This window comes from Diceros bicornis, chromosome 36 (genome assembly GCF_020826845.1).
Source record: "Diceros bicornis minor isolate mBicDic1 chromosome 36, mDicBic1.mat.cur, whole genome shotgun sequence".
Classification (NCBI taxonomy): Eukaryota; Metazoa; Chordata; class Mammalia; order Perissodactyla; family Rhinocerotidae; genus Diceros; species Diceros bicornis.
Genome location: NC_080775.1, coordinates 18,069,015 through 18,087,067, shown reverse-complemented (window position 1 = coordinate 18,087,067; position 18,053 = coordinate 18,069,015). Strand labels below are relative to the sequence as shown.

The following is an 18,053-nucleotide window of genomic DNA, read 5'->3' as shown; positions in this document are numbered from 1 at the left end:
CATGGTAAGTACTCAATAAATGTAAGTCGTATCATAGAACATCAATTTCTCAGGATTTTAAATGATTAGGGCAGGAAAGGAATCTATGGTCAAAGTTTGAGAAATGGTACATTCAATAAGATTAAAGAAGTTTATTTACTAAAGGACCTCCTCAGATACCTTAATATGCTATAGTGCAATGTGCATCTCCAATATTTGCCAAACTGAGTTGACATAGCACCCTTTTTCAAGAAGCATCGAGGTAGACTAGTGAATGCACTTTGGAACACAACTTTAGAAATATAGATATGGATATGCTTACAAGCTCATATACCGTCTTTTCTCAAAAACTACCTCAGTCCTACCTACTACATAAATATTTCTCTGTTGTGCACAGCCCAAAGTAATCTCTTTGTAATCCAACCTAAATTTAGAGTGTTCATTCCTTATTATAAGTGTTTATGTAATGTCTATATCCATCCACTACCCTGTAAGCTCCATAGAAGCTGTGTCTATTTTTGTTTAATACCTTATCCCTAATGCCCACAATGGTGAAGGGCACATGGTAAATGATTAATATGTGTATGCTGAATTAATTGTTTATGCATTCAATATAGACCCAAGGGAGGAAAGAGTAATATATATCATTCTCCTAAATATCTTGGCCTCATGTTTATATTTGCACAGATTCACTTGTAGAAGGAAAAAAACCATGATCACTCTGTGGAAATAGAATATTTTTACATTTTAGGAAATACACATTATCCTTTAAGTTTTCTACAATTCTTACAGAAATTTCACAGCTGGATTTCCTTTGATGGTAGCAAATGATTGTACAAGGGGAATAATGACAATACCTGATCCCAGGAAATTGGACCATCTTCTGACTCTTGGTCCGTGGATACAGACAGATTAGGATGGCCCCAATCACGGACTGTTATGTTGTTTTGTTTCCTTCTAAGTTGATGAATTTTATCTTTTCCTATGCAGGTACTTTTGGTCCGGAGAGTGTTGAGGAGTTGGTCTAGTTCTAGAAATTTCATACAAAATCTGGTGTCACATAGAATAAAGACAGGTCAATTTCAGAATAATCACAATTTCATATGGCCACAGCATAGATATTTTACTAAGTAAATTTTGTTCTAATAAAAAGACAAATTTTTATTCTGAACAATAATAAAGAATGTTTATATTTCACATAGATATTGATTCCCTCACAGAATCTTGGCTAAGCTTTGGGGATGAACCAGTCTTACACAGATTTTCCCACCATTTTTATCTCTTAGAGATGATGAAAAAGTCAATTCCACCAATGTAGCACCTTTGGGCTAACTAATTCTTTTTCTAGGGATTGCCTATAAAAATGTAAGCAAAAGATGGAACTGGCCTAACCTATAGGAAATTTATTCCCTTGAGGCACTATACATCCTTAGTAGATTAACTATAACATTAATGTAGTTGTCAATCAAATTATTTTCCTCTTAAGTGCTCATGCAGAAAAAAGAAAGGAAATGAAAGGTTGCTAAGATTGTAGATATAAACTAGACCTTGTTCTCTAATGCTTCTGTGGTATGGTTGTCAGTTTATAAGATTGCAGTTTAGTTTTCCTTGGTACAGCTCTAGGCTTTTAAATATTGATCGATAAGGAGAATAGTTAAATATAATGGTGAATTTCTTTGAATTTATTCATCTTCTTACTTATGAATAAAATACCTCTGGTATTTCCATGAATGTTAATATCAGTGGTAGGAAAAATTACAAGCTAGAGTTGCTACAATACTTTATTTTAAATGACCAGTTTTCAACAAAAAATTACGAAACTTACAAAGAAATGAGAAAGTATGACTCATAGTCAAGGAAAAAAGCAGTCAATAAATACATCTCTGAGTATTCTCAGATGCTGGATTTAGCAAAGACTTCAAAGCAGCTATTATAAGTATGTTCAAGGAAGTGAAGGAAATCATACTTAAAGAATTAAAGGAAAATATGACAACCATAAATCAACAAATAGCAATTTTCAACAGGAGATCAAAATCATATAAAGGTCCAAATGGAAATTCTGGAATTGAAGAATGCGATAACTGAAATGAATAATTCACTGGAGAAGCTTAACAGGATGTTTCACATGGTGGAAGAAAGAATCACTGAACATGAAGATAAATTAATAAAAACAATTCAATCTGAAGAACAGAGAAAAAAAGACTTAACAAAAAAAAGAACAGGTCTCAGAGACCTGTGGGACAACAGCAAGCATACCAACATATATGTAATGGCAGTAACAGGAAAGGAGTAAGAAAAAGAAGTAGAAAAAAATATTGGAGGAAATAATGGCTAAAAACTTTCCAAATTTGATGTAAAACCCTAATCTACAAGTTCAAAAAGTTCATCAGACATCAAGTAGGATAAATACAAAAAGATCCACACCCAGATATGTTACCGACAAACTATTGAAAGTCAAAGACAAAGTAAACCTTGAAAGCAGCAATAAGAAAACAACTCATCATGGAAAAAGAAGCATCAATACAGTTAATAGCTGACTTCCCATCTGAACAACGGAGGCCAGAAAGTAGTGGAATGATATATTTAAAGTGCTGAAAGAAAAAACTGTCGATCAAGAATTTTATATCCAGCAAAATAATACTTCAAAAATGAAGGTGAGGGGCCGGCCCGGTGGCGCAGCGGTTAAGTGCACGCACTCCACTTCGGCGGCCCGGCGTTCCGCAGGTTCACATCTTGGGTGCACACTGACGTACCACTCGTCAAACCATGCTGTGGCGGCGTCCCATATAAAGTAGAGGAAGTTGGGCACGGATATTAGCCAATCTTCCTCAGCAAAAAAAGAGGAGAATTGGCATTGGATGTTAGCTCAGGGCTGATCTTCCTCACCAAAAAAAAAAAAAAAAATGAAGGTGAAATAAAATCATTCCCAGATGAATGAGAGAATTCACTGATAACAGACCTGCCTTACAAGAAACGCTAAATGAAGTTCTTTTAGCTGAAAATAAATGACCCAAATGGTCAATTGAGTCCACAGGAAGAAATGAAGAACACTGGAAATGTAAATATGTGGGTTAATATAAAAACTCTGAATTTATTTTTCTCATTTATTCTCCAAACAATGAGAAAATACCACAGGATTTTCTTTCAAAGTCAGAAACGTGATAAGGATGCAGATCATCTCCAGTACTATCTACCATTATGTTAGAATTATTAAACAGTGTAATTAGATGAGAAAGCAAATAGAGACATAATAACTGGAAAGTAAGAGGCAAAACTGTATTTATTTATAGGAGATGATATGGTTATATATCTGAAAACCTTGAAAAATTAACACAAATATTAAATAAAAGATTTATTTGTGGGGCGGGTTATAAAACTAATCTACAAAAATCAGTAACCTTCATATATACAAACAAAAACTAGTTAGAAGATATAACAAAAGAGAGGATCCTATTTAAGATAGCCAAGAAGAAAGTTAAATGCTTGGATATAAATGTAGCAGAAAATGTCCAAAACCTATGTGGGAAAAATAATAAAACACCCCACAGAAACATACATGTAAATATGAACAAATGGAAATACATACTATGTTCTTGGATATAAAGATGAAACATCTTATAAATGTCGTTTCTCCCTAAGTTATTTTATATTTCTTTTGCAATCACAATAAAATTATCACAAGGTTATTTCTGAGAGCTTGACAGTTTGATGATGTCTGTTAGGAAGAATAAATAAGCCAAGAAAAGAAGAGCAATGAAGAAGGCTAGCTCTACCAGACATTAAAATATACCATAAAGCCTATAAATAAAACAATATGGTACTGGCATATGAGTAGACAAGAAGGACAAACAGAATAGAGAACAGAAATAAGCCTGATTGCATTTATCATTGTGTTATGTAAAAGCGACAGCTCAAATCAGCAGAAGAAATAATTTTCACAGAATTTTAAATAAGAGGTATAAAGAAAACTGAACGGTCATATAGAAAAAATAAACTGGATCTAATCCTCACAACATACACCAGAATTAATCCTAAATGGATCAGAAATAAAAACATACAAGTACTAGAAGAAAACATGAGTGAATTCCTCTATAACCCGGGAATGTGGGAAACTTTCTTAACTATAACTCAAAATCCAAAAGCAATATGAGAAAAGTTTGATTAATTTGTTTATATAAATATAAAAATATTTGGAGAAATGACTGATTCCAGGTCTAGGCAGGAAAGGTACAAGATAAACCTGGAATATCTTATACTGGAGACCAAGGAAGATATAAAATGTCTTAAGGGTTTTATCAAAAGGACATCATTAACATGAATAAGATTCCGCTGGTCAAAGAGGGGACAGTCTGAATAGCAACTAGGATAATAATGACAATGGATTGAGAGGTATGAAATCATAATGATATAAAAATAAAAGCTTATTATTCTCCTTTGAAATATGCAAGGATACTATGTTATTATTTTGAAAAATGGTTAAATCAAATAATCAAAATTTATTCTTACTTTAATTTAAGAACCTCAGTAAAATGAAATCACGAAGAGGGGAAGTTTTTCCATTACAAAATTATTACACTAACAAATGAGGAAGAAATGAGAAAATTAGAAGATCATCATTTTCTAGGCTCTAAACAATTAATCAGTCTATGCAACGATTATCAATACCTTATAATTTAGAAAGAGAGACAACCAGATGTTATGTGCCTCCTGATGGAAGGTACCAACCATAAGACATTACCACCAAAGAAATAAACCACCTAAAACTAATCAAGCCTCTACACAGAACAACCAATGTACATGAAACACAGTACATTGAAATGCATGTTAAATGACTAGGAATGCAGTCAGCAAAATCCCGATAGGATAAACAATTCCCATTATTTTTCCAACAAGAAGTTTGTAAAGAAGTAGAGAAGGTGGAGTGTGGGGGAGGTATGACACCTATAAAAGAAACTGAAAGGACATACCAATAATTTGCATTTTATGGGCCTTATTTAGCCCCTGATTCAATAAAAAAAAATTTTTTTAAAAATCAGGCATATGTGAACAGTAATGGAATTTTTATATTAAGGAATCATTATTAATGGTTTTCGTTGTGGAAGATCATAAAAATCTCTCCCTTTGGCTCTACATCCACAATTTCATCATCCCTGCTAAAAAGGGCTGAGTCCATATTTTCGCCTCATCACCACACAGATATCAGAGCATGCTTATCTTGCAAAGACCACCTGAGCTGTCTTACTACGTGCTAAGATAAAATGATGTTTAAAGCATACCTGAACAAATTCAGTCACCAAAAAGCTTCAGCCTTTTGCACAGTGTATTCATTAGGTGTGACTTGGAAGTTAAATTCATGAAAAACATCCTTACCTGATAGGCGGAGAGTATTTGTACTATTCAAGGAAGTGAAAATATATTCTGTAAAATAATCTGGGGAAGGCAAATGTCTTTGTCCCAGACAAACACCTTGAAGGGACAAAGCAATGATTGTTGCCGCTAACTGAGGAAGTGTCTTTTCATCAGCACCATCACTGTTTAGTATTCCAGATTTTTTCTGCAGCATTTTGGTTTCCATACACTGAAATCAGATACAAAGTAAAAATGTTAACTTCTGAAGCTATTTTTATTAAAACATCTCTAGGATTTCCCCAAAAGACAAGCAATAGTTCTTCATCTAAAAGAGGATTGAGGGGCCGGCCTGGTGGTGTAATGGTTAAGTTTAGCACACTCCACTTTGGAGACCCGGGTTCATGGGTTCAGATCCCAGGCATGGACTTACACCACTCATCAAGCCATGCTGTGGCAGCGACTCACATACAAAATAGTGTAAGATGGGCACAGACATTAGCTCAGGGCCACTCTTCCTCAAGCAAAAAGAGGAAGATTGGCAACAGGTGTTAGCTCAGAACCAATCTTTCTCACCAAAAATAAATAAATAAATAAAAGAGGATTGACTTGTTTGTGTGAATATGGCTCCCATCATTCCCTAGTCTCAGAAATAACTTTATTTGAGAAATACTTGTTTATTGATCTGCTGTGACACTGAATTTTCTAACTCCCATCTCATTGGTCCCCATTTATCTAACCTTTCTCATTATCCCCTTAGAGATGTGTTTTCTCCAAGGAGATCTCTTACTCTTACTGCTTACATCCTTTCAACTGGTGAATTGTTTCTCTCCAGCTTTAAATACAGCCTATGGGCTGATGACTTTCAAATCTATGTTCTCGACCTTGACTTCACACTGGCTCTGCTGCCTTGTATCATCACAGATCACCTCCCCTTACACACCTGCCTTTAGTCTCAAGCTCAGTGTGTGCTAATTGCAAATCAGAGCTGGCGTAGTGTCTATGTTCTTTGAACTCCCATAGGACATAGGACATACATGTTCGTCAATTTTTGTCAATTAAATTATGAGCATCTGAAAGGCTAAGACTCTTGCCTTATATCCCACGGGTATTCCCATTCATTTATTTAAACATCTAGAGTGTCTACTATGTGCCAGACGCTATGCTACTCAGTCCGATACCTATATGTTCCCTTTTTATTCTCCCAAAGCTCTGAGCATTGGATACTATTTTTACAGACTGTCTGGCCAGTAAAGGGCAGAATCCCAATTTGCACTCAGGTATGACTTCATAGCCTACGATCTTAAGTACTCTTTCTCATGTATATGGAAGTAAATTGAAACACAGGATGGTGAGAGGACTTTCATGTCATCAATGCAGTTCCTTAGCATAGTACTTGGGACCGACAGATAAGGCTTTAATACTATCTCTGCTATTTCTAACCAGGTGACCTTGTGAAAAATGATTAACCTTCATATTCATCAGCTGTAAAAAGGGACATCCTTTTATGCTTATCATGTCACCTACCAGGGAGGTTATTAAGACTAGATCAGATAATGTATGTAAAACATTTACTATGGACCCGGCACATAGGACACAGTCAGCTAATCTCAGCTACTCTTGTTGTTGTTCCCAGTGACTAGGCGTGCATCTGATAGGTAACAGGCTGTAGAAGGTGGCAAGATCTAGATCAAGGAAGGCCTTATGTTTAGTGCTAGGAAAACTTTTCCCCTGAAGGCTCCAAAGGAGCTGCTGAATGATATAAACAAGAGAATAATACAATAAGGTATGTTCTAGAAATATCACCCTAGTGACAAAGTAGTGAATGGATTGACAGGGGTAGAATTTAAGGGCAGGAAGTCTAGCTAAGAAGTTGTTGATTAATCCAAGAAATTTCTTGACCTAAGATGGTAGCACTAGAGATGGAAAGAAGTGGATGCATTTGAGGAATTTTAAGAAGGTAGACTAAAGGACTTGGAGGAAATGTGAAGGAGTGCAGAGAATCAAAAATGACTCAGGCTTCTGGGTTTGACAACTGTGTAATGGTAATGCCATCTACTATCCTCAAAATTTTTCCTGAATACCCAATATACGTCTGGTACTTTCCTAGGTGCTGATGATTCAATGGTGACCCAAACCAAAAGCATTCTCTGCCCCGGAGCTTAAAGTTTAGTATTGTAATAAAATAATAACGTAATCAAACGTAAGGTGACAAGTGTGTAACGGCTTTGAAGGAGAGGTACATGGTACACTGAGGATGAAAGTAGACACTCTTCCACCCAGTCAAGCAGATCAAGGAAGGCTTCTCTGAGATTGTGAAACACAGACAGATCTGAGGGAGTGGCAGGAAGAGATATTCCAGGTAGAAGGAACAGCATGTGCAAAGCTTCTGTGGAAGGAGGGAGGATGGCAAATATGAAGGGTTGGAAGGAGGGCAATGGTTGTAGCAGGGGGAGTAAGGGGGAGCATGGTGAAAGTTGAAGGTCTATTGGTGTGTAACGGAGTTTGCCCTTTATCCTAAAATCAACAGGAAGCCAAAAGGGAATTTTGAGCAAGGGGTGGGAATGGGGGTTATACGACTGGATTTGCATTTTGACAAATTCACTCTGGCTACATGGTGGAGAACAAATAGACTGGAAAGAGACTCAGAGTGAGTATTAGTAGCACAGTTAGAAGGCTATTGCAGTAGTTCAGATAGAAGATAGTGGTGATGATAATGGAGAAGAGTCAGCAGATTAGGGAGATCTTCAGGAGGTTATAGCAGTGGGACTCGAAGATGGATTAGATATTATCTAAATTTCTTAATGGGTGAGAAATTTAGAAAACTAAATTTCTAGTTGGGCAATTGACTGGAGGATGATGCCATTTACTGACATATGGAGCATCTAGCCATCCTTCCTAGTAGCCCAGAATAGAAACATCCCTAAATTCCTTCATTCTCTTTTGTCCAAATTACTGTGTTTTATCTTCCTGACTCAGTGTCTCAATGCTCCCACCTCTTTCCATTCTTTCCACTGTTTGCTGTTTCCATGGTAACCGAACAGGAATCTGTACATAGTTCTCCACTAGCCCTGCCTCTTATACGGAGGATGGGCATTCTTGACTTGAATCCTAAGGACTTGAGGGATGGAAATGGTGGTCGGAATTCCAGCCCGGGTGAATGGGCCAAAGGAACTAGAGACAGTGGTACAGTAGTATCCTTCCCGAGATGACTGGTCTAAGGCCTAGCAAAGGATTGCGACTCAACAGGAGCTCAGTCCTTCTTGACTGAATAGATGGCTAATGTAGGTCTACACATAATTTGAATTATTTTATTCAGTTCCAGGAACGTTTAACCTCACATACACTTGGAAGCCCAGGTATTTGCAGGTTGTGTTGGATAACCAGAAATCTGCACTGAATATATACACACACCATGTTTTTAAATGCTGGATTTCCATTTCATTTAATCTGTATCAAAAGGCAGTAACAGATAGGATGACTAAAATCCTAGTTGCTGATTTGAATCAATCTTGTATTATATAGATATTGCACAGAAGAAACTCTATGTGGGCACACTTTCTTATTTAAGAAGAAAACAGATTTCTATAAAGGAACCCCGTTTTCTCAATTGGAAATAGAAAAAAAAAATACTGCCAAATTTTAAGATTCACAAGATAAGTTACTGATGTGATGCTTGCAAAGTCCTTTGTAAGCAGTTTTTCCATTAGTTCTGCCAATAACAAGAGAAATTAAACACATTTACCACAAAATGGAGGCAATGTTTGCTGGCCATTTGGCCACAACATGACTGCACAGATACCTTTGAGCTCCTAGAAGCCAGAACTGAAGAATCAAACTCTTCTATACGTATTGCTATAGACTGAATGTTTGTGTCCCTGCAAATTCCCATGTTGAAATCCTAATCCCTAATGTGATGGTGTTAGGAGGTGGGACCTTTGGGAAGTGATTAGGTCAGGAGAGTGGAGCCCTCATGAATGGTATTAGTGCCCTTATAAAAGGGACCCCAGAGAGCTCTCTTGCCCATTCTGCCATGTGTGCACACAGCAAAAAGACGGACATTTATGAACCAGGAAGCAGGCTCTCACCAGACGCCAAATCTGCCCAGCGCCTTGATCTTGGACTTCCCAGCCTCCAGAACTGTGAGAAATAAATTTCTGTCATTTATAAGCCACCGAGCTTATGGCATTTTTGTTGTAGCAGCCCCATAAGACTAAGACACATGTCAATGAATAATTCAAGAGAAAAAAACACATTCACCACAGTCTTCAGAATGTGCTGATGGCTCCCCAATTAATTCTTTAAGAAAATGTGGCTTAAAAAAACTTCTTTATGTTCAGAGTTTATCTACTCAAACTTTCCACTGCAAAGCAGAAAGCAAAAAGGTCATTGAAAGGCCAGCTTTTGCTGGAAGAGTAATGAAGGCGACAGGAGACCAGGTACCTGCTTCCTAACAGCGGGAGCTGTGAGCGAAAAACATATTTCAAAGGACCCCCGAACATATGCAACACCAATTAAAAGCCTCAAAAGAGATACTGTTTAGTGCTGACTGTCATGAATAATGCTTTTTACAAGCCACTTCTTCAGTGAAATAGCTAATGATAAATTCATCTTTCTCTAACTGGTTCTGCCTTCTCCTTCCCCAGCTAAAAGGCCAGTCACACTGCCCTCACCACTATGGGTCAGTCCTTGGAGATTGATCAAAAGCTTTGAGTGACACTTACTTTCATCCTCAGGGGGCCTCAGGAGAAGAGAGCTGCCCTGTCACCTGGCTTGCCTGCCCACTCACCCACCCAACTTCTTGCTAAAACTCATCTTACAATAATTAGTCATTACCTTTCCTCTTTTAGACTCAGAATTTTAAGTTACATCACTTAACATCCTGTAACTAAAATCCACAAGTATTTACCTCTCTTAGAAGTCCACAAATGTCTTAGGAATAAATAAGTGGCAAAAAATAAGGCTCTGAGAGTATATCTTAGTAGCAGAGGCAGTTAGCAATTTTGTCCTTCTTACCTGGCTTTTAGAAGTGTCAAAGTATTGCCTGGTGAAGGCCAAGATATCTTCTGTCTCGTTCTGTGAGAGGAAATAGGAGTCTTCATCCTGCCTGAGGCTGAGGAGGCTGTGTAGGTAAAATTTATACTCTCTGTTACTCATGTTGAGCTTTGAAGAACAGATCTCTTCCTGATGAATAATGTAGTACAAGAGGAGAAGAGAAACTCTCTGGACCACTTCCTCTCTGAGCTGATCTTCGAAATCTCCTCCAGCTATTAGTAACAGGGCATCTGGTTCAAAGCACTGTGCAAAAACAAACAAAAAGTCAGAAACAAAGCTTAGCAAATAGTCCTAGAACAGTATCCACCACAGGGTCTCCACTGCTTATTATTGTATGAATGGGAGGGGAGAGTGGGCAGGCCCAAGAGGCATGTTCAAGTAAGACAATCATGGCTGCACTTTTATATAACAATGACGCCCTCTCGGGGAAGCCTTATTCCCTAAGAGTGGTCCCTCTGTCTCTAAGCATAGTGTCACAAGCTACCTATTTGCTACCTTGAGTAAAACCAGCTGACTCTTTGGCTTCTAAAGTGATCTCCATTGCACTTAGAATGGAATCCAACCTTCGTGGTCTGGCTCTACATTATCTTAGACTCTCTCCACCTATCTCACTAAACTGCCTCCGTGATCTTCTGGTAGTTCCGCCAAGCTCTTTCCCACCATCTTTCAGGCCTTCTTCTCCTCCTCATTTCTCAGATCTCAGCTTAAAGTGTCACTGCTCAGGGAGGCCTTCCCGAACATGCGATCCAAAGCAGAAAGCCCTCACCCCCACCCTGTGTCCTCAGCACAGCGCTGTTCAATAGAAATACAACACAAGCCACAAATGTGAGCTACCCATGTCATTTTAAATTATCTAGTAGCCACATTTTTAAAAGAAATAGATGAAATTAATTTTAATGATACATTTTATTGAAATTTATATATGCAAGACACAATAATTGCAACATGAAATCATAATTTTAAGAATTACTAATGAGATAGTTTATGTTTTGTCATGCTAAGTCTTCAAAATCTGGTGTATATTTCACACTGACCAGTATATCTCAATTCAGAAAAGCCACATATCAACGGCCCAATAGCCATACGCAGCTAGTGGCAGCTCCAGAGCACACAACGTTTTTTATTTTCTTCATAGCACTAGTACTCTAAAATTACTTTGTCTCCTTGTTTATACTCTCACTCCCCTTGAGAACAAGTGGTTCATTAAGGCTGGATTTCGTCTGTGCATCTATCCTCAGTATCTAGCACAATGCCTGGCACTTACAAGGTGTGAAAATGGAATGAATGAACACCATCTGCCTCTCTTTTATCATACCTAAGAGAATTGCTAAAAACGTTTCCATAGGGCTTTATTTGTTTCACAACCCACAGACAGACGGCTGGCTCATCTAATCTGGGAGGTTTACAGGGCAGAAGAAGGTGTGTGGGGTAATGTAGTGGGACAGTGAGAAAGAGACAGACACAGGAGTTGTGGGAGGGAAGTTCTGCCAGCAAGGCAGGGGCTGCCTTTCTTCAGAGACAGTTGGGCAGCTCCTGAGAATTCTCCCGGATCCCAGGAGCAGCCCATTACACGGCAGCAGCCTCAGAGCAAAGGCATCGAGGGATGCCTGTCCTGAGCCCCAGAGGAATTTGTCCCATTGTGGGATGCTTTACTATAACATCTTTTCATCTATTTTCTGAGGGGGAGGTTTCAGGGGTTCTAATTCCACGTCTGCTGTGTGTTCCACTGGGGAACAGCTGGTATATACCATCTGAGTCAGGAAGAAACATGTCATCCATCTCTAAAGCAAAGCATTAATCACATTCTTCAGAAGCCACACAGCCTCCAATCTCGATCCAACTCATCTACAAGGGGCCAAAAACTCAGCAAACAGAGGGCCAGGCTTCCCAACAAGACCAACTCTTAATGTAGATATTAAATTCTATCACTAAAACCGCAGCAGCCCTTTTTTATTCCCTAATTAGCCCACCAGAAGAGTCCATGGGATGGTAGCTCTTGGCAGGGCTGACACCAAGATCCAAGGAGGTGAATCAGTTGAAACAAAATGTACTAAATAACCTCCAGAAACCAAACTATTGGTAGTATTAGCTGCCATGTATTGGAAGCCACATGTTCAAGACAGTGCTAAGCTGTCCTGAGCCCCAGGACATAACTTATGTATTCAGTTACTCCTCAGGGTACAAATCTAATTGGTTCTGGAAAAGGTGTTGGATAATGAATTTTTCAATGGTGTGAACCTTATTGCATTATTTTAAATAGAAAAACACAATGTCCCCGGCCAATAAAATAATCCGCCAAATATTTCTGCATAATATAAAGCATTTAGAATACCAATTACCCAATTATTTAATGCATAATGAATAGGTACATTTATATGCAGTATGCAAAGATACTGCACAGAATCAAGTGTGAATTATGTTTTCCTTCTATGAGGAAGGTATACTCATAGCCTACATGAAAACCAAGTTTAAGAGAGGGTAGGTAACGTACCGAAAGCCACACAGCTAAGAGAGCTTGCCCAGTCTTAATTGCTGCTCAGCCAATGATAGACTTTATTCTCTTATTCCTTTGTTTTGTGCCATGGAGAAGATAAGCTGTGGACCCATCTATGTACTTGATCTGCCACCCCTCACCCAGTAATTTTCTCTCCCCCTCCTGTTTAGTAGGAAGAAATTTGATCAACTAGGAGGCTAGGGGATTGGTAAGGGGATTGGTAAGGTAACTTAATATCAATCAATGAGAACATGGTACAACCAGAGGGTTGAATGAGTTCAGGTTGATAAACTTGCAAGCACCGTTTAAGTTGTCTGATGGGGCTAGGTCGGTAGGAAGAAGCAAGTCAAGAACACGAGGAGTAGGACCTCCATGAGGCCACCAGACCACGTGTACGTGGCCAGGGCTTGGTTGACAGCACACAGCAGTGTCTGTAGCCACATTTCATCCCATCTGAGGTGAGACCCCTGTCCACTCATAGCTCCCCATCAATACTCTTGCTGCGTATCTTTCTAGGGTTGGAATAGGAGGGGTGTGGCAGGGGGCAGCAGAGAACAGGGTAAGATCTGCCATCATGTAGATGTTCACTCCAGAACTGTTTTGTAAAAAGCATACAATTTGGAAGGCAAATTGGTTTCTGACTTTGAAAAGCTTTAAATAGTTGTGGAAGCATCTAATTTTGTCCGACTAGAGATTTTGGTCATCTTGAATGGACAGATGTTGTCTATTCCTTGCTTTAATTTTTTTGAAGCCTGCTGAAATGAAGCTTAACTATGGATCAAATGGCCATGGGCTGAACACTTCATGCTTTTATGATATTTGAATCTTAGACAAGTTACCTTAACACAGAAGGTGGTGGCTTGAGGAAGGAATGCTGTAGGGAGCCTCAGAAGAGCTAACATATGAAAATGTGAATTCTCCTCTGGGCATGGACATGACCAAAACACTATGAGTTGGTGGGAGGGAGGACTGGATTTTCATTCATTACTGAATTCATCATTCAGTTCATTACCACTAGATCTGTTTTAGTTGTTAAAGTTTTTATCAGTGGCTCAGTGGTATTTGGGAAAAGATGTTTAAGAAAATTTTGCAAATACTGGCACCCGATAGGCGACTAGATCTGTTCAAGGCTCTGACCCTAGTGAAGTGATTCTTTGTTAAGAAGAATGGACTTATTCAGGAATAACCCATTGATTTTCCTTTTAATCTTGTCAGGTGGAGGCAGAAGGTTTAAGGGGCAAAAACATGGATTCTGGGATTTAGTTTTCAAGACTTCACAAGGAAATAAACTTTGGGAAAAGACTGGTTAAAATGCAAAAAGCCCTCCTTCCTAAGCTAAAGGGACTACTCAGATATTTGGTAGTAATTTTCTCCGGCACTGTCGCCAAATCAGATGGCCTCCCTCAGATGCTTAGTTCAGTTTGTTTATTGCTTATGTATGCCAGGTGAGAACCTCAGTAACAAAGAGCCATATGAAATTTTTCTTCTTCTACATCAATAAGGCAGTTGTCAGCCCTGCAGGATAAACTTGGGGCGTTTTAGACCAAAAGATGTTTAGAATTTGATTTGGGGTTATGGATAAATCCACTGCCCTCTTTTAAGTTCTTAGGTTTTTATAAGGTCTTTTTTTTGGTGGGGTGGCGGGAGTGCTAACAATTGATTGTAAAATGTAAGAGACAAGTTGTATTTCTTCCCTTTCGTCCCAAGCAAAGATCTGGAAGGATGTCAGCAGATGACAGGCACCGGTTTTTTGTGGGTCTGTACTAGCTTTAGTACAGGCATTTCTGACTGACAAAAAAGAAATGTCTTGACTGAGAAGAGTTAAGATAAACTTGTCAGCTAAACAAGTTAAGATAAAGCTTGGTGCTTTGCATGCTTTATCCCATGAGAGTTATGACAAATGGTGGTGGTGGGGGGGGCATTAAATGCAGGACCTTAAAGCAGTGGTTCTCTTCCTCGAATGTGTCTGAGAATGGCCTGAAGACCTAGGTTAAAAACCCCAAGCCCCTGAGACAGTTGTGAGGGGGCTGGGGGATGGGCAGGAGGGGGAGGAATGTCTCATTTCTCAGTAGCACTGGCTCCAGTGTCCCTGGAAAGGGAGGGACTGGACATTCCGGAAGGTGCAGGTAATATAAGGGGATGGAAAGAGCTTGAGTGCCCATGTCCATTCAGATATGATCATGGGGCCTCATGAATTGCTCCCTGAGGAGGGAATCATCACCTCCATCTTACAGATGAGGAAGTTGAGGTTCAGCATGTCCTAACAGATAGAAGGTGCCAGAACAAGGATTCGGGCCCATTGCTGGCTAACTCCAGACACCAGGTTCTTTTCCCTCACCAGGCCTGGAATCCATGTAGGGTCGTGGTTTTCATCATTACTGAAGTGGAAGTTATTCTTTTAGAGTTACTTAATCCTTCATTAAATTCATTAAAACTCCATTTTAACCCTTCTCATTAAAAAAGAAAAAGCCACGATCAGGCAAGACTATCCATTTTCAAAGGCTGCAGCTTGAGTGGATTTATTTTTAAATGCATACAGTTCTCAAATACCTCAGATTGATTTTTTTTAAAAAAATCAGTTTTTACCTAGATCTGAAATAAAATTGGGAACTTTTTTCCTCCCCACAAATTCAAGATACACACTTGTCTCTTTTTTCAGACATTTAGGGATATGAACTCACCCCTTTGCCCTCTTTTTACCACAGGATTTCTAATATGAACCATGCCTCTCAGTGGACAAAGTCCCTAAAAAGACAAAAAAGATTCAGCAACCTGCTGAAGCCCTGCGGTTTGTACCAGAACGTGGGTGTTTGTGAAATTGATAGGACACTGTTTCTCCCTGGTTTTTCATGAATGACATGAAGAGATTTCATTGGCTTCTTGCTTGTGGGTGATTCAGGGGAATTGTAACCCTCTGAGCAGGTGAGGCTGAGATTTGCCCTTTTTTACCTCAGTCTCTTTCACAGAGAAAGAGAAACAGCATCAGCAAGAAGGCAAAGCTGTTAAAGACACTGTTTCACTTCCTAGGAATGGAACTAATTCAAACGGAAGCTAAATTGGCCAAACTCTTGATAACGTTACAGAAAACAAAAAGTGTAAAACAACCCCTCCCTCCCCAAAAATGGAGAATGATTTCACATGTTTACATTTTTCTTAGCTAAACTAATATTTAACCAGCCTTAATAAGGCACTCCATGTCATTAGAGGAGAACATTTCCCTGCAGCAAATTCTCAGAGGACATTAATAAGATAGGACTCCTAGTTATTTCCAGTGGGAAGTCTTATGTTGCTATATATATAAATTAATGTCATCACAGATGAGTCGCCTATTATAACACATGTTTTCTCTGGGAACCCTGGGGAATTTTTCTAATTACTGAATTATTTATTGTTTGCGCAGAGCAGAGAAAAATTCTCTCTATTAGCAAGACCCTTCTGTCATGAAAAACAACAAAACACTTGGCCGGGGAATGTTCCCCCTAGAACTAAGCATGATTAAGAAAGTCTGCCAAAATTTATTTTTGGAGAAAGTTATTTGCTTCTCCTATTTATTTATTTATATATGTCTTCATTTATTTATTTATTTGTGAGTTCATTCTGAAAAATCGCCTTAGTCAGGAAAGGGATGGTGAAGAGGGTTTTTGTTTGCCGTCATTTTAAGACGTGAGTTCTTATCCCGTGTGCTGCTCCTGCCACCCACCACCCTGATGGAGACCTTCTGATTTTACACTAAATGCTGATTTTTACATTCAAGTGGCCTGCAGAGATTTTTAAAAATTCCATCTCAAGCAAGTTAAATCTCAGCCTCTGGAGGAGAAAGGCCCAATGTGGGTATTTTGTGAAACCCGCCCACGTGATGCTGAGGTGCAGTCAGAGTTTGAGAGTCACTTCATAGACTAGGAAGAGGCTGGGAATTGGGCCTCAGGAGCGTGGGTCTCATTTCAGCTCCACCTGCGTCATTTTCCTTCCCCAGCTCAGATTCCTCATTTTTAAGATGATTATCCAATTCGTTCGTTAACTACCCACCATGCAAAATATTACAAAACACCAATCGACGCCCAGGAGAAAGTACTTGAAAATTCAACGTTAGACAAATATCAGATCACTATGACTATGCTACAGAAAACAAATAGCATCTATCTAACCAACAATGTGCAAGTTTACTGCAAGTTCATTAAAAGGATTAATAAACCAGAAAGAAGAGAGAACTAACAGTTCACACAAATAAATACCTCTAAACATGCAGAAGAGTTGCAGAAAGGCTTCCATAAACATTACCATTTTAATAAAAAAATTTTCCCTGTCTTTAAAATCTGCATGCAGAACGCTGAATAACTTGTATCCCAAATATGGGAGTTATTATGCCACAGTGCACTGTCCACTTAGGTACTGGAAGATTTGCATTTGGGTTTGCTTTACTGAAGCAAATGGCTAGAGAATCCATTGCTTCTGTTGAACATGCCCTGGTACCCGATCCCATTCTATTGCACTAACCAGACTGCAATCTCTTCGCATGCCGTTGGTCCTCCGTGGGCACCCAGTTTTCTCCAACAGTGTTTGGATGAGGCCTCTTGAGTGGTTCAGGGGTGCGGGGTCACCAGCAGAGAGAACTCGTAGTACTTGTATCAGTTGGCCAGGACTCCAGGTGCTGCTATCCTGGGCTGAGGGCTTTTTTGTCTCAGTAGAGGGAACAAGGCTGAGTAGAAGGAACAATGGCACCCAGAATACCGGAAGCTTGGTCCAGAAGCACATTTCCACTCCTCCTTTATCTTGAGTCTGTCTTGGATGGAGGTGGGTGGGCTAGTGTTCACGGTGTAAACTGGTAACCGGAGGAATGTCTGCAGTAAAGGGGAAAAATAAAGGCTTTAATTATTGCGCCTGCAACAAGTTTGAAAGGATTCATTAATTGGGCAGCTAAGCTGATTTACAGTGACAAGCTGTTTCTGAACAACAGGGGGTCTGTAGGTCATTTATAACCCCAAACGGCAGGAAACTATCATGGTTGTGGACTCAAACTGTAGAATAGCCAAGAAGTTTGTTATGTTGCCTCTCTCTGAATTAAACAATGAGTCAAAAATTAGGAGAATAAGTTTCTCTGTTTATCCTACAGGTGGTACAAGTCATAGGACCCTCATTTTACCCCATCATAAAGTAGAACTCCCAGTTGTTCGTGGTCCTC

At 39.1% G+C, this 18,053-nt stretch overlaps 1 protein-coding gene across 3 annotated transcripts in view; it reads right to left on the bottom strand.

Annotated features, from left to right (window-relative positions):
• The window catches only part of SLC39A12 (solute carrier family 39 member 12), a 75,896-nt gene extending 58,270 nt beyond the window's left edge, over nucleotides 1-17,626 (bottom strand). For all 3 annotated transcript variants that reach the window (XM_058532500.1, XM_058532501.1, XM_058532502.1), the window contains exons 1-4: nucleotides 17,369-17,626; nucleotides 10,342-10,623; nucleotides 5,350-5,557; nucleotides 837-1,009 (exon numbers count right to left, since the gene is read on the bottom strand). In XM_058532500.1, the coding sequence (XP_058388483.1) occupies nucleotides 837-1,009; nucleotides 5,350-5,557; nucleotides 10,342-10,623; nucleotides 17,369-17,626 (921 nt within the window). The remainder of the gene's footprint in view (nucleotides 1-836; nucleotides 1,010-5,349; nucleotides 5,558-10,341; nucleotides 10,624-17,368) is intronic.
• Nucleotides 17,627-18,053: the final 427 nt, after the last annotated feature.